Raw genomic sequence first — 22,125 nt, 5'->3', positions numbered from 1 at the left:
TCCTACGTTCTCCGCTTTTTAGAACCTACCGTGTACTATAGAACGGGAAGGAGAAAGTGGACCATGGAAACGGGGTCCACTTTTAGGTTCATGTCATTATCCGGGAAGGACGCAGCACTAGGTGAAAACACAGCTTTCTTTCGCCCCATCAGGGTGAAATATTCAAGGCGGACGGCATTGGATTTGCATTCGAAGGCGGCCGCGTCCCGCAGAGCGTTTCTCATGGTCTAATTTGTCGATTGATCGTCTTGCCTATTCCTAGACGACACTTTCGAGCTAAAGAGCGGTTCGCCTCTGTCCTGCTTCTGTTCTACTTCTGTTCTGCTCGGCAGGCGTCGCTGTACTGCTCCAGGAACGTTTCCTCTGGTCCACGTTGTCTGTGCTTCCCGTATAGATAAATATTCACGTGCCCACATACACCTACCACCACATAGACTGATACACTGACGATGACCAAAGAAAAGAAACGATAGACAACACATGCATAGTCTCAGTTCTAAGCCGCTTCACTGAAACAAAACACACCCTTGTGGAACCTCTCCAAACTCGTATACCAGTTTTCCGTCAGACACGCCCACGACCTGCAATCCTGCGCCGTCTGTCGCTCTCACAGAAACGTAAACCATTCCGATTGGCATTGTAGCATTGCTTGTTGCAGACTCCTTCAGACCAACTGATTCGAACGGGATGACGTCATCTGTTCCCTTCTCGGTTCCCACTCCCCATTCATACTCAACGATGCCAGAATCGAAGTCGTGGAAATGAGACCACGTAACAACGGTAGTAGAATTGTCAGACCTACAAGCCGATGTGCCGTCGGAACTGTCAACAACAGTCCCAGCAATCGGCTTCGTCTTGTCGATTTTGACGCCCTCGGACGAAGCACTTTGATTGAGTCCAGCTCGATTTTGGGCCTTAACGGTGCAAAAGTAATATTTCTTGTCTTCCAAATTCAGACCAGAGAGAGTCCAAGTAGTAACATTGGAGGGCAGCCCTTCTGCTGTGCCTTCCTCACAATTGCCTTTTCTCTGACCTAAGCATACAGTATAGCTATCAATTTCGCTTTCTTCGTCGCTGAATTCTTCCCAAGTGCAGTCGGTCGAATCTGTGTGAGACTGATACTGCAAGTGAATAGATCTCCCTTTCCCACTGTAGACCCTGCTCGCAATGGGCGGCGTGAAATCAACGAGCACACCATCGGACGAAACAACAGCCTGTAGTCCCGCTTCGTTATAACACGTAAGCGTGGAATAATACTTTACGCCGTTGCTTAGAAAGCAATCATCGCATCTACCACTACCCGACCCCACCTCAACCGATTGAGGAGAGAGAACATTAGAGCCGTTCGGTTCTCTCCCAACGTACCAGAAACAGTCGACGATAGCCGTCTCAGGATCGGTCATTCCATCCCACGTGGACGAAAATCCTATCGCTGAAACGACGTAGTCGACGTCGTAGCTCAGATCGCCGTCGTATACGTACGATGCAATCGGTTTTGTCAAGTCGTACACCGTCGCCGGAGACGTAGCGCTGGACTGCAAGCCGACTCCGTTTGTTGCAATCACGATCACCTGGTACCAGGCTCCTGCTGTCAGGTTTACCGTGGCCGTGAAAGACGTTTCAGTTCCCACAAGTGTAAACGGTTCGTTTGCATTCTCTCCGGCTTCTACGAGCGACCAACCGTAAGAAGCGATATCGCTCTCGTCATCTCTGAATCGCGACCAAGATCCCGATATATTGACAAGACGTCGCCAGTTATTGAGGATCTCCATCGTTACAATTCCGATAGCAGGAGGCGTCTCGTCGACTGTAAATCCATCAGATTCTTTTTCGGACGAAAGCCCATTTCCAGAAACGCAAAGAAAGTTGGTGCGATACGTATGCGCATGAATCCACACCGAAACGGAACCTGACACGCTGGGAAACGGGTTATTGTCCATTGTCCACACAATCGACCCAATTCCTTCTTCTATAATCGAGACGTTGCAGTACTGAACTGAACTTTCTGGGTCGTGCAAGCCGATCCATGTAGCAGTAAAACTTTCATTGATTGCATAATAATCTTTGTCTCTCGTCAGTCCATCTAGCACTGGTCCAGCGGAAAATGGAGGTGTCGTATCAATTAGGAACGGCTTCGACTGACGGCTGGAGAACGTCTGAAAATTGTCCGTCGAGGCGTGCAATGTTACGTAGTACTCTGCACCCTGCAAGAGCACGCAATCGGAACAGACAGCTTCTCTTGTTGTGCCTACGTAAGTAAACTGAAGGATCTGGGTTCCTCCGGGAACGGTGCCAATGCTGTATCTGTAGCGGTATCCAAGCCGAGTCGACTCGTCATCAAGTTCGTATCGCCAACTCCACGTCGTCGTAAGGGTGACGTTATCAAGAGAAAGCTCGATGCTACAGCAGTAGCTGGAGTCAAGTGAGGATTGAGGCTGGCTAAAGTTATATGTTTCAATGACAGCGGGAGACTTGAGCCCCACGGTGCTCAGCGCTTTGGCGGACACGTTGTATATAGCTCCAATCACATACGTTCCGTCCGGAGGAAAATAAGTGTACTGCTTGCTGGCGACTGAAGTACGAACAGTGTCACTTAACCCGAATGTGTTGAAATGTAACTCCATGTCTGTCAAGGCGGAATCAGGATCGCGGAATAGTGTCCATTCAATAGTAATAGAAACACTGTCATAGTACAGCAACTGAATCAATCCGGCAACGGGCGGCGATGCATCCACTGATATCAGCGAAGACAAGTTTGAAAGGCCAGCACGATTTGTGCAATTCACAGACAGGGTTAATTCGACAGCTTCTGGTAGGTACGTCTTTTCGACGAAGACGATGCCGCCGCTGGTATTTCGTAGTTGATACGTAGTGGAGGTGCCTTCCTCGCTCACTGCGTGAAGTACGCACTCGGGCGGCCCGCTCTCGTAATCCTTGCCTCCGGTCCACATAAACTGAAGTACGTCATTTGAAATCCATTTAGGATCAGACAGTATTCCGGAAGTAGGTGCGGTTAAGTCGACCGTGAAACCGTCGGAAGAGCTATTCACCTTCTGTCCCGCACCATTCGTAGCGACAACAGTTATATAGTATCTCTGGCCAACTAGGAAAACACACTGATAACAGTTGTAATATGTTGTTTCTGGCTCGATGTTGAAAACGGATGCCACTTGGCACCCGCCTTTATATGTTCCAAGATACCACTTGTAATTGACGATATCGCTTTCAGGATCATCAAAATTTGACCAATGCGACTCTATACCAGTTGTACTGTCGTGCCAGTCAATATCGCCATTTCCACCATCGTAAACGATTCCGTGGTTAGGCGGAGACGTATCGACAATTAGTCCGTCTGACACTGCTTTAATCGACAGACCGGCTCTATTCAAACACTCTACAGTAACGTAATAGATCACTCCAGCGACAAGAGACAGCCTAGTGGCAGCAGCATCTTCATTCAGATAAACGTTTTGAAAATATAGTACATCGCCTTCATTGTCTTGACTGCCAATCGCCCATAAATACCTATCGATAGGACTTTCTGAGTCAGAGAAATTCTCCCATCGCGCTTGCATTTCGCTGACAGATGACTGATACCGTAACGTAGTCACAGTGCCTGTCGTAGGTGGAGAAGCGTCGATTATGACTCCGTCAGACGAACCCTGTGAGGTAAGGCCAACAGCATTAAGGCATTTCACAAGAAAGAAATATTTTGTTCCGGGTTTCAGATCAACGCCTGTGAATTCATAGAAGGTGATATCAGGCAATACCTCTTTGAATTCTAACTCGTCGGCGTTGTCGCTACTGGTACCAATTCCAACAAAGCATTGCTTTATTCCACTTTCGCTATCGGTGAATTTGCGCCAGTTTATAGCCACCGACTTCTCAGACGATTGATAGTCGAGGTCTTTGCCTGGTCCATCTCGCACAGTTCCAATAACGGGCGGACTGCCGTCAAATGGAATGCCTTTGGAGCAGGCCGTCGATGTCAGCCCAGCGCTATTCAACGCTACAACAGTGACATAATACTTGAGACCGGAAATAAAATCGACTTTTCGAAATGCGTTCGTTTTTCTACCTATGTTGGTGAAGCGGTGCACTTCTGCGCCACAGAACGTTGTACCAACAGCCCACTTGTAGTATCGCACAAAACTTTCTCTTTCCTCAAAGTCGGTCCAGGAAGCCTCAACGGCATTTCCGCCAACTATACCAATTGAAACGGTTTGAGGCGCAATCGGAGGCGTAGTGTCAACAATAACGCCATACGAAGAAACAGGTTTCTGTTCGCCCTCAGAGCTGTAGGAAACTTTCACAGTTGCATAGTACATGCCTCCATTCATAAGATGAACGGGTGCACCGTGAGAAAGATTGGTTCCAACTCTACGGTATTCCATGACATCTGTTTCGAACTCTGCAGTTCCTATCCCAAACGCAAATTGTTCAATGGGCTGTCCCGTCGTCGGAAACTTGTACCAATAAGAAGAGAGAAACCCGTCGCTGGTCTGATAGCGAATAGGAGGCGGGACAACACCGATTTCGACGCCGCTGTCCCAAAACGGAGGCGGAGCTTCAATCAATACGCCGTCTGAGTGAACGCACGTCGTCAATCGAGCGCCATTCGTTGCGCAAACCTTGGCAAAGTACACTTGATCTACTTCGAGATTGAGATCGTGAAAGGTGAACGTTGTCGTCTCGTTTCCTATGGGCGTCAAGGGTACGGTGTCAGCGTCATTCGGTTCAGTGCCAAGTCCGACTTCTAGGTCGCTGATATACGACTCCATGTCTGTGATCAATGACCACGTAACTGAAACGGACGTGCTATTGTCTTGAGAGTCGATGTCCGTGGTAGAGCTCGTGCCGTCATTTACTGCGACTTCAGTCGGTGGAGTGTGATCGATGTGCACGCCGTTGCTTTTGCTCTCCGTTTTCAGCCCAGCGCGGTTCACAGCGCGAACCGTGACGCAGTAGACAGTGTTCTGGACGAGAGCAACGTTGGCTGTAGCCTGGGTCTGATTACCTACGTTCTCAAATTGAAGCAGAAGAAAAAATCCGCTACATTCCTCGTCGTAATTCCAATCATAATAGTCGATACCGCTTTCGTCGTCAACGAAGTCTTCCCAGCGAAAGCGTAGAATGTCGGCACTAGAAGAGTAGGAAATGTCCGTATCGACTCCGCAAAAGTCGGGACACAAGTCGTAAACCTTTCCGGGAAGCGGTTCTGTGCTGTCAGGCGTCATTCCATCTGACATAGCAGTAGTTGTAAGTCCAGAGAAACTAGTGCATTGCACCGATGCAAAGTAGAACCCACCTTCGTCCAACTGCGTCGTTAAAGTATAAGTCGAGCTATACGGGGGAATCGGTGTCGATTCGCCTTCGTTCAATGACCAATTGCAGAATTCCAGACCGCTGGCGGCCGAAAATACTTTCCATTTTGATTTGATTCCATCTAGCGATGCCTGGAAATCCTCATCTGTTCCTTCGCTCAGCAAGTCTTCTTCGTAGCGAATATCTTTTATTTCTGTTGGTGTGGGGGGAAAGGCGTCAACTAAAACCCCATCAGAAGGAGAAGCGGTGAATAAACCTGCCTTGTTATAACACAGCAGAACGGGATAGTATCGTGTTCCCGTTTGAAGCACGAGGTTTGTCACTGTCATCTGCCCTTCGAACGATACGTCTTCAAATGGCGAAACAATTTCCTCGCCCGGAAAGCCATAATCCTGAAACACAGCCAATTGGCAATAGTCAAGAGAACTTTGCTGATCGCTGGAGCCAAACCACACAGCGCGAATTGACGTGTTGTCGGCTTGAAAGTCCACTTCGGCATTTGCGGAAACGCCATCAAGCACCGTGGCAGCTGTTGGTGGACTATAATCAACGATAACGGCGTTGGAAAAGAGAGAGCGAGAGGCTCCTGCGCCGTTGACAACAATGAGCACCAACGTGTAAGAATAACCGGAGATCAGGACGTCGTCGTCAAGTATTTCGCTGTCTTCGTACACGAGAAGTTCTATGTCAAGTAGACACGAATTTGGATCTGGGCAGTCGTAGACACGATCGTCGTTGCAAGACGTGTCGGAGGCGTCGTTGACGTTCTCAGCGCAGAATCGATATCCGATTTCTAATATGCCACTTTCAGGATCTTCGCAGCCATCGAGTACAGCAACTACCCTTCTCGTCGGATGGACTATGTAATATATTTCACTTGTGTCGATCGTGTTGTTAACTATTGTGACTTTTCCAAGTACAGGCGGGGTGATGTCAACCGTGACGCCATTCGACGACCGAGTAGAAACGAGTCCGGCTAAATTGTACACCTTTAGTGTGACAAAATACTTTACAGCGTCTTGGAGATCCAAGCCAGCGACTTCCCCGTTCATTACGTTGGCGTAGACGTAGTCGCTGATCTCGGTGCCACCGGCAACGGTTCCCACAGCGATCTGATACGAACTCGTGTTCAGACCGCTTTCTTCGTCTATTAGCGAATTCGCGTCCCAGTGAGCGGCAATAGACGTGGTACTGGCTTGATAGTCTCTGTCTCCGCCGCTTTCTCCATCGTAAACGTCTCCGATAAGAGGGTCAGTCACATCCACCAAAATGTCTTCAGACTGATCGAACGAACTGACATTTCGAACGTTTCTAGCGTCTACAAGAATTCGGTATTCGCCGCCGTTTTCCAACATCAATGCCACTTCGATGTCCAACGTTCCATCACTACTCGCTGCGTCAACTTGAGAGTAGACAACGTCTCCCGTAGTGGTCGTAACTATTTGCCAATAAAGCGTTACGTCATCACAAGGCACAGTGTAATTCTGAAATCTTAGTTTAATCTCCGTGGTACTTGTCAACATTAGATAACCGTTTCCGTTGGGGGCGTAAACTACGTCGAGGTAATCCGACGTTCCCGTCTTGTAAACAAAAATTCTTGCTACTCTCAAATCAACACCTGGTACTGACTTAGGAGAATTCTCAGGCGTAACAGACGTGCACAGCTCATCGGTTATGCAATAGCGGCATTCGGCGTGATTTCCGCTGCAATACAGGTCTGGATAGTCACAGAAGTCCGTATTTGTGTAGCACTGCTGGCTCGAGTCGTAGAAAATAGGTTTACAATCATTTCCGTTGCAGTATGTTTCACTGACACAAGGACTTAGTTCGGTACACGCCGGCTCAGACGAGAAATCTGTCCCAGCGCATGTTGCCGATTGAAAGTAGCACTTATCATTTCTCGTGCAAGGTTCGCCGTCGTTGCACTCCTTTCCGTCAGCGTAATTAGTCCAAGCCGTTCTGCTGCTTCCGGTGTGACAGAATTGGCATTGGTTCTCCGGATTTTCGACTCCTTCCCTGTAGCACGTGCCCGCGATCAGGCAACCGCATATGCCATCTATTATGCAGCCTTCAACATAACAAGCGCTAGTGCCATGGCACGACTCGCACGGGAGGTTGCAAGACAACAAAACGCCTTCGCATAATCCGTCAGTTTGACATCGGTCATCGTACGTGCACAAGTCGTCGTCGTCGCACGTCGAATCCCTCGACGTCCAGACAACCTGCGACGATGAAGAGTCGCATATCTGTAACGCAATTAGCTAGAACACGGAAGGCTTATATTTTAATTTATCATTACTAGGCACTGCTGATTATTTGGGTTGGCTTGTTGGTCGGTGAAGCACGTGCTGTCAATAAAACAATATCCGTCTTTCACATTGCATCCGTCGCCTGCGCATTCTTCGCATCATGCTTCGCACGAAAAGGACGTGCCCTCGCAAGTTCCGTCGCGACACTGATCGTCTTTCGTGCAAAGATTCCCATCGTTGCACATCTGTCCGTTCATGTCGGTCCATGCGTGTACGTCGGCGCAAACGTCGCACCACTGCAACAAGAATTGTTTTAAACGTGCAGGAATTCAAAACGAACGTACTCGGCATTGGTTGTCCGGATTCAATTCAGAGTTTTGATAGCACACCGAATTTATTATGCAAGAGTCGCTCAGTCGCGTGCAAGATATGCCGTCTTGATACTCGCATGGAAGGCAAGAATACGTTGTGCCCCAGCAAGAGCCAACCTCATTCGTACAAGTGTCATTGCTATCACTTTCCATGTCATTGTCGCATTTCTCGTCGCTGTTAAGCTCACCTATATAATCACCAATTTGAACATTGCAGACATGTTCCTAAAAGCGGAAGATTGTCAGTGTGCATATATTGCGCTAGAGACAAGACATACCAAACAGGATGGTGGTCCTTTAGCCGCTACTCTTGCTTTATCAAAGGCAGAGAAACGAGCAAAATGAAAAATGCCGATGGGGATAATTGAGTTGCACGGAGTATCGGTAACGGTTTCGTGTACTTCCTGCGACGGACAAGCAGCCCCACTTCCGTAATTGTACTCAAGTATATGTCTTTTCTTGAAGTGACGCTTTTCTGCGCCCCAGACTGAAAATCCAACTTGATAGGAGTAGCTCCACGGGGTCCACTCGGTAACCGTGCAATCCTCTATAAATTAAATAAAAAATTTGTGATTCCAGCTGAAAACAAATAGCCTACTTGAACATTCAGTCGCTATCACAAAGCCCAAATGAGAGCAAAGCAGGAACAAAGCGCACAAAATTTCGTACGTGTTCGGAGGCATTCTAAAAAACGAGAAACTTGTGTCAGTTGGATGTTAAAGGCAGCTCTGCTGTATGATGTAATTTGCGTAAATTACCGTCGTAAGATGAGCTAATTAATTAGAGCAGAAGACTTCTATTATTAGTAATCACTTGACAGACAGAGACTAGCAGAGGTTGCATATGCAAGCTAACGCTGTATAATTCTGGCCCTCAAGTAGTAGAATACAAACCCCAAGAGCACAGCCTTAGGCATCGTAGCCAATGGTGCTTTTGCGACAAGATACATTCTCACGACAGTCACAGGCTTTTCGGCTAGAAGCTCTGGAGTCTGTATGGACCACGCGGGCCGTGAGTAATGTTCCTCATAGCTGCTCGCATGCAACCGGCTTTGTGCTAAGCACTTTGGGCAGTTACCAAGACTAGTGTTCTCGATTTCAAAAAATGACGCTTTCGCCCACCTTCTTCCAGTATGATGTTGAAAGAAAGTAAGAACAAAAGCCGGATCTACTAAAAACAACAATACGCATACTGTAGTTCCGGCACGTTTGCGGAACGCGGCATCGAAAAGCACACACACTCCCAATTCAGGAAGCAATCCCACTACCTGCAGCAATGCGATTCCTCAAGCAATCACGACCCTAGCACAAAATGTATCGCTTTCGTCTATACGTAGGTGTAGTAGTTGTAGCGAGTCTCACACTAGTCTACAGGCATCTCTCTTGGCCGTGAAAAGCTCGAGAAACGATCACTCAAAAAAAATGACGAGAACAATTACGCGAATGTGGCGGCACTTTCGCACCCTTCCAAGTACAATAGCGTGACCGGAAATACTTCTACACCCTCGCTAGATTGCAGGCGAAAGACCTTAGCGAAACCCCAGTGCTCGCCAAAACTCTTTCGGACTACAAAGGTAAACCTGAACTGCACGGGAGTAAATAACACGTCACACGCCAGCTAGGATCTAAAGAATCACGCAGTGCTGGTAGCCCAGACCGATCGAACTAAAAACTGCTGCATGCACGAGATTTGAACCCTATTAGTACCTCTCAGAATTTCGGTGGGCCACGTTATTGTTGCCTTCGTAGTAGCTCTTTGTCTAAAAGCCTTCACCTTTCTATTGTCTGAGCGTAACAGGTACTCCTCCCGTTTCCAAGATAGTTGAGCACCTCTGCAAACGAACTTCCGGTTTCTATAGGACAAAAGCGCCCGCATTCAGACAAAAGCCGATCCGGTCTGTTTGCTATCGGAATAGAGCCCCGGGTAACGTGTGCAATACCTAAGGCGAACTGAACTAGACCGCTTTGTGTTTTCAAATCAGTTTGCCGTTCTATTCAGCCCTAACACTAGGCTACGTGATCTACAGAGATTCGTTCGCACGCATTGTTAGCGCAGTCAAGTAAGTGGCTAGCTTGCTCGGCAACTAGTTTCCGCAGAGGAAGAGAAAACGAAACCGGTAGACTTTTCGCTCTAACGACCTACGCTTCTTATTCAATTAACGGGCGCGAGGACAGTTTTTCAATGATGCTTTCTCTGTCTCTTACGCTCTTTGCAAGCTATCTGCCTTATCATAAATATTATTTATCTGCTTTACTAGCTAGCACATTCGAAAAAGACTTGTTTAGCTGGTGCATGTTCCAATTCGCGGTGTGAGTGATGGCACGCGTCGATGCATCCGGTTTTTCTTAGCAGCAAAGGCACTACATTGAATTCAGGCTTAATTTCTGATTTTTAGCTTGTGTAGCAATGGGCATGGGTAGCTGGGGTTATCCTGCGCGTCTGCTCTTTCTCAAGCGTCACACGAAGGCTATCAGACGAGAGAACGGAAGCGGACGCAGTGTTGAACAAACCGGATCAATTCTGGAACTAAGTTACGCGACTGAATCGAAGAAAACCTGTAGGCGCGATTCGAATTGGTTAGTGCCAGTGTACAGCAGCCTGCTTCGTCTCTTAATAAAAACGTTCAACGACACTGAGTGCTACGTTCTGCGCTATTTTAATCACCGAGTACTATGGAACGGGAAGGGGAACGTGAACAATGGAAAACGGAGTTCACTTGATCATCCGGGAAGGACGAAGCACTAGGTGAAAACGCAGCTTTCTTTCGCCCCATCTGAGTCTTATCCATGAAATAATCAAGGCAGACGGCACTGTAGTTGCATTCGAAGGCGGCCGAGTCCCGCAGGGCGCTTTCCATGGTCTATTGATCGTCTCGTCTATCCTAAATGACACTTTCGACGATTCGCTTCTGTTCTGCTTCTTCTCTTCCCTTTTCTGCTTCTGTTCTACTGGTAGGCGTCGCTGTGCCGCTCCAGGAACGTCTCCTCTCGTCTCCACGTTGTCTGCACTTCCCGTATAGATAAATGCATTTCTCACAACACCTACCACATACATGTACTGATACACACACAACTGACGATGACTAAAGGAAAGAAACACATGCATAGTCTCACTTTTCTAAGCCCCTTCACTGAAACAAAACACAACCTTGTGGAACTTCACCAAACTCGTATACAAGTTTTCCGTCAGACACGCCCACGACCTGCAATCCTGCACCGTCTGTTGCTCTCACAGAAACGTAAACCATTCCAATTGGCATTGTAGCATTGCTTGTTGCAGTCTCCTTCAGACCAACTGATTCGAACGAAATGACGTCATCAGTTCCTTTCATTGTTCCCACTCCCCATTCGTACTCAACGATGTCAGAATCAAAGTCGTGGAAATGAGACCACGTAACAATGGTAGTAGAATTATCTGACCTGCAAGACGATATGCCATCGGAACTGTCAACAACAGTCCCAGCAATCGGCTTCGTCTTGTCAATTTTGACGCCGTCGGACGAAGCACTTTGATTGAGTCCAGCTCGATTTTGCGCCTTAACGGTGCAAAAGTAATATTTCTTGTCTTCCAAATTCAGACCAGAGAGAGTCCAAGTAGTAACATTGGAGGGCAACCCGTCTGCTTTACCTTCGGAACAATTGCCTTTCACCTGACCTAAGCATACAGTATATGTATCAATTTCGCTTTCTTCGTCGCTGAATTCTTCCCAAGTGCAGTCGGTCGAATCTGTGTGAGACTGATACTGCAAGTGAATAGATCTCCCTTTCCCACTGTAGACCCTGCTCGCAATGGGCGGCGTGAAATCAACGAGCACACCATCGGACGAAACAACAGCCTGTAGTCCCGCTTCGTTATAACACGTAAGCGTGGAATAGTACTTTACGCCGTTGCTTAGCAAGCAATCATCGCATCTACCACTACCAGACCCCACGTCAACCGATTGAGGAGAGAGAACATTAGAGCCGTTCGGTTCTCTTCCAACGTACCAGAAACAGTCGACGATAGCCGTCTCAGGATCGGTCATTGCATCCCACGTGGACGAAAATCCTATCGCTGAAACGACGTAGTCGACGTCGTAGCTCAGATCGCCGTCGTATACGTACGATGCAATCGGTTTTGTCAAGTCGTACACCGTCGCCGGAGACGTAGCGCTGGACTGCAAGCCGACTCCGTTTGTTGCAATCACGATCACCTGGTACCAGGCTCCTGCTGTCAGGTTTGCCGTAGCTGTGAAAGACGTTTCAGTTCCCACAAGTGTAAACGGCTCGTTTGCATTCTCTCCGGCTTCTACGAGCGACCAACCGTAAGAAGCGATATCGCTCTCGTCATCTCTGAATCGCGACCAAGATCCCGATATATTGACAAGACGTCGCCAGTTATTGAGGATCTCCATCGTTACAGTTCCGATAGCAGGAGGCGTCTCGTCGACTGTGAATCCATCAGATTCTTTTTCGGACGAAAGCCCATTTCCAGAAACGCAAAGAAAGTTGGTGCGATACGTATGCGCATGAATCCACACCGAAACGGAACCCGACACGCTGGGAAACGGGTTATTGTCCATTGTCCACACAATCGACCCAATTCCTTCTTCTATAATCGAGACGTTGCAGTACTGAACTGAACTTTCTGGGTCGTGCAAGCCGATCCATGTAGCAGTAAAACTTTCATTGATTGCATAATAATCTTTGTCTCTTGTCAGTCCATCTAGCACTGGTCCAGCGGAAAATGGAGGCGTCGTGTCAATTAAGAACGGCTTCGACTGACCGCTGGAGAACGTCTGAAAATTGTCCGTCGAGGCGTGCAATGTCACGTAGTATTCTGCACCCTGCAAGAGCACGCAATCGGAACAGACAGCTTCTCTTGTTGTGCCTACGTAAGTAAACTGAAGGATCTGAGTTCCTCCGGGAACGGTGCCAATGCTGTATCTGTAGCGGTATCCAAGCCGAGTCGACTCGTCATCAAGTTCGTATCGCCAACTCCACGTCGTCGTAAGGGTGACGTTATCAAGAGAAAGCTCGATGCTACAGCAGTAGCTGGAGTCAAGTGAGGATTGAGGCTGGCTAAAGTTATATGTTTCAATGACAGCGGGAGACTTGAGCCCCACGGTGCTCAGCGCTTTGGCGGACACGTTGTATATAGCTCCAATCACATACGTTCCGTCCGGAGGAAAGTAAGTGTACTGCTTGCTGGCGACTGAAGTAAGAACAGTGTCACTTAACCCGACTGTGTTGAAATGTAACTCCATGTCTGTCAAGGCGGAATCAGGATCGCGGAATAGTGTCCATTCAATAGTAATAGAAACACTGTCATAGTACAGCAACTGAATCAATCCGGCAACAGGTGGGGAGGCATCCACTGATATCAGCGAAGACAAGCTTGAAAGGCCAGCACGATTTGTGCAATTCACAGACAGGGTTAATTCGACAGCTTCTGGTAGGTACGTCTTTTCGACGAAGACGATGCCGCCGCTGGTATTTCGTAGTTGATACGTAGTGGAGGTGCCTTCCTCGCTCACTGCGTGAAGTACGCACTCGGGCGGACCGCTCTCGTAATCCTTGCCTCCGGTCCACATAAATTGAAATACGTCATTTGTAGCCCATTTGGGATCAGACAGTATTCCGGAAGTAGGTGCGGTTAAGTCAACCGTGAAACCGTCGGAAGAGCTATTCACCTTCAGTCCCGCACCATTTATAGCGACAACAGTAATATAATAAATTTCGCCAACTAGGAAAACACACTGATAACAGTTGTAATATGTCGTTTCTGGCTCGATGTTGAAAACGGATGCCGCTTGGCACCCGCCCTTATACGTTCCAAGATACCACTTGTAACTGACGATTCCGCTTTCAGGATCACCAAAATTTGACCAATGCGACTCTATACCAGTTGTACTGTCGTGCCAGTCAATATCGCCATTTCCGCCATCGTAAACGATTCCGTGGTTAGGCGGAGACGTATCGACAATTAGTCCGTCTGACACTGCTTTAGTCAACAGACCGGCTCTATTCCAACACTCTACAGTAACGTAATAGATCACTCCAGCGACTAGAGACAGCCCAGTAGCAGTGGCATCTTCATTCAGATAAACGCTTTGAAAAGTTAGTACATCGCCTTCATTATCTTGACTGCCAATCGCCCATAAATACCTATCAATAGGACTTTCTGAGTCAGAGAAATTCTCCCATCGCGCTTGCATTTCGCTGACAGATGACTGATACTGTAACGTAGTCACAGTGCCCGTCGTAGGTGGAGAAGCGTCGATTATGACTCCGTCAGACGAACCCTGTGAGGTAAGGCCAACTGCGTTAAGGCATTTCACGAGAAAGAAATATTTTGTTCCGGGTTGCAGAACAACGTCTCTGAATTCATAGAAGGTGATATCAGGCGGAACCTCTTTGAAGTCCAACTCGTCGGCGTCGTCGCTACTGGTACCTATTCCAACGAAGCATTGCTTTATTCCACTTTCGCTATCGGTGAATTTGCGCCAGTTCATAGCCACCGACTTCTCAGACGATTGATAGTCGAGGTCTTTGCCTACGTCAGGTCCATCTCGCACAGTTCCAGTAACGGGCGGACTGCCGTCAAAGAGAATGCCTTCGGAGCAGGCCGTCGATGTCAGTCCAGCGCTATTCAACGCTACAACAGTGACATAATACTTGAGACCGGAAATAAAATCGACTTTTCGAAATGCGTTCGTTTTTCTACCTATGTTGGTGAAGCGGTGCACTTCTGCGCCACATGACGTTGTACCAACAGCCCACTTGTAGTATCGCACAAAACTTTCTCTTTCCTCAAAGTCGGTCCAGGAAGCCTCAACGGCATTTCCGCCAACTATAACAATTGAAACGGTTTGAGACGCAATCGGAGGCGTAGTGTCAACAATAACGCCATACGAAGAAACAGGTTTCTGATCGTCTCCAGAGCTGTAGGAAACTTGCACGGTTGCATAGTACATGCCGCCATTCATAAGATGAACGGGTGCACCGTGAGAAAGATTAGCTCCAACTCTCACGTACTTCATGACATCTGTTTCGAACTCTGCAGTTCCTATCCCAAAAGCAAATTCCTCAATGGGCTGTCCCGTCGTGGGAAACTTGTACCAATAGGAAGAGAGAAACCCGTCGCCGGTCTGATAACGAATAGGAGGCGGGACAACACCGATCTCGACGCCGCTGTCCCAAAACGGAGGCGGAGCTTCAATCAAAACGCCGTCTGAGTGAACGCACGTCGTCAATTTAGCGCCGTTTGTTGCGCAAACTTTGGCAAAGTACACTTGATCTACTTCGAGATTGAGATCGTAAAAGGTGAACGTTGTTGTCTCGTTTCCTATGGGCGTCAAGGATACGGTATCAACTTCATTGGGTTCAGTGCCAAGTCCGACTTCTAGGTCACTGATATACGACTCCATGTCTGTGATCAATGACCACGTAACTGAAACGGACGTGCTATTGTCTTGAGAGTCGATGTCTGTGGTAGAGCTCGTGCCGTCATTTACTGCGACTTCAGTCGGTGGAGTGTGATCGATGTGGACGCCGTTGCTTTTGCTCTCCGTTTTCAGCCCAGCGCGGTTCACAGCGCGAACCGTGACGCAGTAGACAGTGTTCTGGACGAGAGTGACGTTGGCTGTAGCCTGGGTCTGGTTACCTACGTTCTGAAATTGAAGCAGAAGAAAAAATCCGCTACATTCCTCGTCGTAATTCCAATCATAATAGTCGATACCGCTTTCGTCGTCAACGAAGTCTTCCCAGCGAAAGCGTAGGATGTCGGCACTAGAAGAGTAGGAAATGTCCGTATCGACTCCGCAAAAGTCGGGACATAAGTCGTAGACGTTTCCGGGAACCGGTTCTGTGCTGTCAGGCGTCATTCCATCGGATTCAGCCGTAGTTGAAAGTCCCGAGAAACTAGTGCATTGCACCGATGCAAAGTAGAACCCACCTTCGGCCAACTGCGTCGTTAAAGTATAAGTCGAGCTATACGGGGGAATCGGTGTCGATTCGCCTTTGTTCAATGACCAATTGCAGAATTCCAGACCGCTGGCGGCCGAAAATACTTTCCATTTTGATTTGATTCCATCTAGCGATGCCTGGAAATCTTCATCTGTTCCTTTGCTCAGCAAATCTTCTTCGTAGCGAATGTCCTTTATTTCTGTTGGCGTGGGGGGAAAGGCGTCAACCAAAACCCCATCCGACGGAGAAGCAGTAAATAAACCTGCCTTGTTATAACACTTCAGAACGGGATAGTATCGTGTTCCCGTTTGAAGCACGAGGTTCGTCACTGTGGTCTGTCCTTCGAACGATACGTCTACAAATGGCGAAACAATTTCCTCGCCCGGAAAGCCATAATCCTGAAACACAGCCAATTGGCAATAGTCAAGAGAACTCTGCTGATCGCTGGAGCCAAACCACACAGCGCGAATTGACGTGTTGTCGGCTTGAAAGTCTACTTCGGCATTTGCGGAAACGCCATCAAGCACCGTGCCAGCTGTTGGTGGACTATAATCGACGATAACGGCGTTGGAAAAAAGAGAGCCAGAGGCTCCTGCGCCGTTGACAACAATGAGCACCAACGTGTAAGAATAACCGGAGATCAGGACGTCGTCGTCAAGTATTTCGCTGTCTTCGTACACGAGAAGTTCTATGTCAAGTAGGCACGAGTTCGGATCTAGGCAATCGTAGACACGATCGTCGTTGCAAGACGTGTCCGAGGCGTCGTTGACGTTCTCAGCGCAGAATCGATATCCGATCTCCAATATGCCACTTTCAGGATCTTCGCAGCCATCGAGTACAGCAACTACCCTTCTTGTCGGAATGACTATGTAATCTATTTCACTTGTGTCGATCGTGTTGTTAACTATTGTGACTTTTCCAAGTACAGGCGGGGTGATGTCAACCGTGACGCCATTTGACGACCGAGTAGAAACGAGTCCGGCTAAATTGTACACCTTTAGTGTGACAAAATACTTTACAGCGTCTTGGAGATCCAAGCCAGTGACTTCCCCGTTCATTACGTTGGCGTACACGTAGTCGCTGATCTCGGTGCCACCGGCAACGGTACCCACAGCGATCTGATACGAACTCGTGTTCAGACCGCTTTCTTCGTCTATTAGCGAATTCGCGTCCCAGTGAGCGGCAATAGACGTGGTACTGGCTTGATAGTCTCTGTCTCCTCCACTTTCTCCATCGTAGACTTCTCCGATAAGAGGGTCAGTCACATCCACCAAAATGTCTTCAGACTGATCGAACGAACTGACATTTCGAACGTTCCTAGCGTCTACAAGAATTCGGTATTCGCCGCCGTTTTCGAACGTCAATGCCACTTCGATGTCCAACGTTCCATCACTGCTCGCTGCGTCTACTTGAGAGTAGACAACGTCTCCCGTAGTGGTCGTAACTATTTGCCAGTAAAGCGTCACGTCATCACAAGGCACAGTGTAATTCTGAAATCTTATTTTAATTTCCGTGGTACTTGTCAACATTAGATAACCGTTTCCGTTGGAGGCGTAAACTACGTCGAGGTAATCCGACGTTCCCGTCTTGTAAACGAAAATGCTTGCTACTCTCAAATCAACACCTGGAACTGGCCTAGGAGAATTTTCAGGCGTAACCGACGTGCACAGCTCATCGGTTATGCAATAGCGGCATTCGGCGTGATTTCCGCTGCAATACAAGTCTGGATAGTCACAAAAGTCCGTATTTGTGTAGCACTGCTGGCTCGAGTCGTAGAAAATAGGTTTACAGTCATTTCCGTCGCAGTACGTTTCACTGACACAAGGACTAAGTTCGGTACACGCCGGCTCAGACGAGAAATCTGTCCCAGCGCATTCTGCCGTTTGAAAGGAGCATTTATCGTTTCTCGTGCAAGGATCGCTGTCGTTGCACTCCTTTCCGTCAGCGTAATTAGTCCAAGCCGTTCTACTGCTTCCGGTGTGACAGAATTGGCATTGGTTCTCCGGATTTTCGACTCCTTCCCTGTAGCACGTGCCCGCGATCAGGCAACCGCATATGCCATCTATTACGCAGCCTTCAATATAACAAGTGTCCACGCCCTGGCACGACTCGCACGGGAGGTTGCAAGACAACAAAACGCCTTCGCATAGTCCGTCGGTTTGACATCGGTCATCGTACGTGCACAAGTCGTCGTCGTCACACGTCGAGTCCTTCGACGTCCAGACGGACTGCGACGAAGAAGGGTCGCATATCTGTAACGCAATTAGCTAGAATGCGAAAACGTATATTTTATTTTATCTTACTAAGCACTGCTGATTATTTGGGTTGGCTTGTTGGTCGGTGAAGCACGAGTTGTCAATATAACAATATCCGTCTTGCACTATGCATCCGTCGCCTGCGCATTCTTCGCATGCTGCGCACGAAAAGTCGGTGCCGACGCAAGTTCCGTCGCGACACTGATCGTCTTTCGTGCAAAGATTTCCATCGTTGCACATCTGTCCGTTCATGTCGGTCCACGCGTTTACGTCGGCGCAAACGTCGCACCACTGTCATACAAAGAACGTCAAACGTATACATGCATTCGAAACGAACTACAATTAAAACGTGTACTTGGCATTGATTTTCCTGATTCCTATAGAAATTTTGACGACACACCGAATCGATAATGCAATAAGGACTCAGTCGCATGCAACCCACGCCATCCTGATACTGGCATCCAGGAAGGCAAGAATATGGGGTACCCGAGCAAGTGTCAACCTCATCAACGCAAACGTCATCTCTATCAAGTCCCGAGTCACTGTCGCACTGCTCGTTGCCGGTGAGTCCGTTTATATAATGTCGAGTTCTGCCTTCGCAGACGTGCTCCTATAGAACCAGATGCAATGGAGCCAGGTAAGACGTACAGTACGTACCAAACAAGAATCTCGTCCTTTAGCTGCTACTCTTGCTTTATCAAAAGCAGAGATGGCAGTCGGAATAAATAGTCCGTCAGCAAATGTGTCGCACGGATATCCGGAAATTGTTTCGTGCTCCTCCATTGCAGGACATTCTGTCCCACTTCCGTAGTTGTCCTCTAGTATTTGCCTTTGTCTGAAGTGGCGCTTTTCCGCATCCCAGATCGTCGTTCCAACTTGATACGTATAGCTCCACGGAGTCCATTCGGTCATACGGCAATCCTCTATAAATAATTCGCAATACCAGATGGAGAATTTAAAACCAAATAGTTTACTTGCACAGTTAGCCGCTATCACAAAGCATAAACGAGAGCAAAGCAGGAGAAGAGTGCAGAAAATTTCGTACTTCGTAGGCATTCTAAAAAAATAGAAAAGCTATTTGGTAGCCGGCATCTAGACTGCGTACGCATTGCCCGCCTTCTAAGAGAACGATGGCTATCAACATTAGCCACGACACTAACACATTATGTATGTACATGCTAAAGGCATGCAACTCAGTTGATTTTAGCAAGGTTTTCAACAAGTATGCGCGACAGCGTTAGTGGTAGACATCCGTTCGTTTATAATTAGCGCAGAAATATTCTATTATTGATCGCTTCCAGGGAGAGGTTGCATATCCAAAAAGCATTTTAGTCCTAGAGTAGTGGGAATAGTAAAACCGCAAGAACACAGCCTTGGGCATCGTCCCCAAAGGCAAACGTGTTTCATGCTTCCGCGACAAGATGCACGGCAAATTGCATATGCGTCACAGGCCTTCGAAAGGCAGGGAACAACATATTAGCCGCTCATACAGTACCCTGCCGGCTTTCACGCGGCGCGCAAGTCCAAGTGTGCTAAGCACTTCGTCAGTTACTAATGTCTCCATTTAAAAAGGGGCGTGATGTTGAAAGGACGTAAGAACAAAAGCCGGATATAAAACAACAATGACAATGCGTATACTGTAGTCCCGGCACGCTTGCGGAACGTGATACAGTGTATCGAGAGACACGCACTCCACATATCAGGAAGTGATCTACGTGCAGCCATAGATAGAAAATAGAAAATAGAAAATATTTTCTATCTATGCTGCAGCAATGCTCGGATTTTCACAAGCAATCACCACTCTAGGACAAAAACGTATCGCTTTCGTACGCGGTCTTCTCACTCAAGAAATGACGAGAACAATTACGCGACTACCTGCAGCAATGATTTCACAAGCAATCACCACTCTAGGACAAAAACGTATCGCTTTCGAACGTGGTCTTCTCACTCAAGAAATGAAGAGAACAATTATGCGAATGTGGCGGCACTTTCGCACCCTTCCCCGTACAATAGCGTGACCGGAAATACTTCTACACGCTCGCTAGATTGCAGGCGAAAGACCTTAACCGAACCGCAGTGCTCGCCAAAACTCTTTCGGACGACAGTACTATAAAGGTAAACCTGAACTGCACGGGGAGTAAATACCACGTCACCCGCCAGCTAGGATCTAACGATCGAATCACGCAGTGCTGGTAGCCCAGACCGATCCGAGTCGAACTAAAAACTGCTGCATGCACGAGATTTGAACCCGATTAGTACCTCTCAGAATATTCCGGTAGACCGCGTTATTGTTGCTTTCGTAGTAGCTCTTTGTTAAAAGCCTCTTCACCTTCCAACTTTCTATTGTCTGACACAGCGTAACAGGTGCAGGGTACTCCTCCCGTTGCCAAGATAGTTGAGCACCTCTGCAAACGAACTTCCGGCTTCTATAGGACAAAAGCCCCGCGTTCAATCAACACTGACAAAAGCTTGTCTGGTCCGTTTGCTATCGGAATAGAGCCCCATATTGCACAATGCATTACCGGGTAACGTGTTCACTACCTAAGGCGAACTGAACTAGACCGCTTTGTGTTTTCAAATTAAATTTCGGACGCGTGCCTTCAGGCGTGCAAATCAGCACGCCGTTCTATTCAGCACTGACACTAAGCTACGTGATCTACAGATATTCGTTCACACGCATTGTTAGCGCAGCCGAGACAGTGGCGGGCAGCTTGCTCAATTGGCAACTAGTTTTTTTGAGGAAGACAAAACGAATCCGGTAGACTTTTCGCTCTAACGAACTACGCTTCTTATGCAATTAACGGGTCGGGCGCGAGGACAGTTTTTCAATGACGCTCGCTTTCTCTGAAGCACCTTGCAAGCTAGCTGCCCGGGGCCCTATCATAAAATATTATCTATCTACTTTACAACCTAGCACAAGCGAAAAAGTCTTGTTTAGCCGGTGCATGTTCCAATTCGCGATGTGAGTGATGGGGGCACGCGTCGACGAATCCGGTTTTTCTTAGCAGCAGCAAAGGCAAAGGCCACTATTGAATGCAAGGCTTTCTTATTTTTAGCTCGTGTCAGCAATGGGAATGGGTAGCTACGGCTTTTACGTCGGGGCTATCCTTCTCGTTTGCGCGTCCGCTCATTTTTCCGACAAGCGTCACCCCCCGAAGGCTATCAGACGAGAGAACGGAAGCGGACTCAATGTCGAACAAACCGGATCAGTTCTGGAACTAAGCTACGCGACTGAATCGGATCGTTGTCTGCTGTACGATTACGTCATGCAATTGGGATTTCAATCGAAGGGCAGCGGAGGACTTGGGATGGCCGCTGAGGTAAACTTACGAAGGGGTCGATCGTCATAGCGCGCGCGTCACGAGCGAATCCCTCTTCAACGGAAATATGGCGTTGCTTTGTCGCATGTCACTGGGATGCATAGAGCAGCGTACTGATTCTGATGCGATCAGATTCGCTGCGGCTGACCGAACGGAGCATGCGCTCCAACTCGTTGGGGCTTCGTGACGTCGTATCGGCGGCTCCGTTCAATGTAGGCACTCAAACAGAACTCCACGGGCACAACGATGCTCGATAGGATGGTTGCAAACGAAGAAGCCGTTGAGTTTTAGCTCGCGTTAAGCGTCGAAGGCAACGTCACACCTACGTGACGTCATACTATCACTGGCATGCATGCACCCTGTATTAGCAAGACAAATTATGTAATACTGTCTTTGCCTTTTTCCAGGTCAAAATTTATTCTCTGGGAAGATATCAAAATTCGTCTTGGTTGCTGGAAATGAAAGTCAAGAATCCTCGTGGCTTGGTTAGCGATCCTCTCTTCGTGATAAAACGTTCCCAGCCGGACAAAGATCTAGCAGAGAAACTCTCCGATCCCTTTTACTTCGTCCACGACAGCAGTGGTGTGATACAAAGTGTATACTACCCTAAAGGCACGGACGCAGAAGCCTTGGCGATGAAGAAAGGTGAGCAGAACTCC

The 22,125-nt window shown here is 48.0% G+C and overlaps 3 protein-coding genes across 5 annotated transcripts in view; 1 reads left to right on the top strand and 2 right to left on the bottom strand.

Annotated features, from left to right (window-relative positions):
* Positions 1 to 389: 389 nt before the first annotated feature.
* On the bottom strand, positions 390 to 7,732 carry LOC136200340 (uncharacterized). The gene is made up of 2 exons (XM_065990723.1): positions 7,625 to 7,732; positions 390 to 7,571 (listed from the first exon to the last, which is right to left on the bottom strand). Exon 2 carries the CDS (start codon positions 6,846 to 6,848, stop codon positions 507 to 509), a length of 6,342 nt encoding a protein of 2,113 aa, XP_065846795.1. The 5' UTR covers positions 6,849 to 7,571; positions 7,625 to 7,732; the 3' UTR covers positions 390 to 506.
* A 2,434-nt stretch (positions 7,733 to 10,166) lies between these two features.
* LOC136200339 (uncharacterized) lies at positions 10,167 to 21,756 on the bottom strand. Of its 3 annotated transcripts, none has more exons than XR_010673351.1 (8): positions 21,477 to 21,756; positions 20,406 to 20,572; positions 19,121 to 19,203; positions 18,804 to 19,069; positions 18,502 to 18,756; positions 18,195 to 18,437; positions 10,610 to 18,143; positions 10,167 to 10,554 (listed from the first exon to the last, which is right to left on the bottom strand). XR_010673351.1 is itself a non-coding variant. In XM_065990721.1 (8 exons), exons 4-8 carry the CDS (start codon positions 19,200 to 19,202, stop codon positions 11,073 to 11,075), a joined length of 7,917 nt encoding a protein of 2,638 aa, XP_065846793.1. In that variant the 5' UTR covers position 19,203; positions 20,406 to 20,572; positions 21,477 to 21,557; positions 21,615 to 21,755; the 3' UTR covers positions 10,586 to 11,072. The 3 variants fall into 3 exon arrangements, 2 of the variants coding, with proteins under 2 accessions (XP_065846794.1, XP_065846793.1); XM_065990721.1 differs by lacking the exon at positions 10,167 to 10,554 and having other exon boundaries at positions 10,586 to 18,143; positions 21,477 to 21,557; positions 21,615 to 21,755; XM_065990722.1 differs by having other exon boundaries at positions 10,167 to 18,143.
* LOC136200338 (uncharacterized) overlaps positions 20,892 to 22,125 on the top strand; it is a 25,173-nt gene continuing 23,939 nt past the window's right edge. The window contains exons 1-3 of the mRNA XM_065990720.1: positions 20,892 to 20,904; positions 21,203 to 21,466; positions 21,874 to 22,111. Of these exons, the coding sequence (XP_065846792.1) occupies positions 21,215 to 21,466; positions 21,874 to 22,111 (490 nt within the window). The 5' untranslated portion in view covers positions 20,892 to 20,904; positions 21,203 to 21,214. The remainder of the gene's footprint in view (positions 20,905 to 21,202; positions 21,467 to 21,873; positions 22,112 to 22,125) is intronic.

This window comes from Oscarella lobularis, chromosome 2, assembly GCF_947507565.1.
Source record: "Oscarella lobularis chromosome 2, ooOscLobu1.1, whole genome shotgun sequence".
NCBI classification, from domain to species: Eukaryota; Metazoa; Porifera; class Homoscleromorpha; order Homosclerophorida; family Oscarellidae; genus Oscarella; species Oscarella lobularis.
The sequence above is the reverse complement of the archived record's forward strand: the minus strand, read 5'-3'. Positions and strand labels throughout refer to the sequence as shown.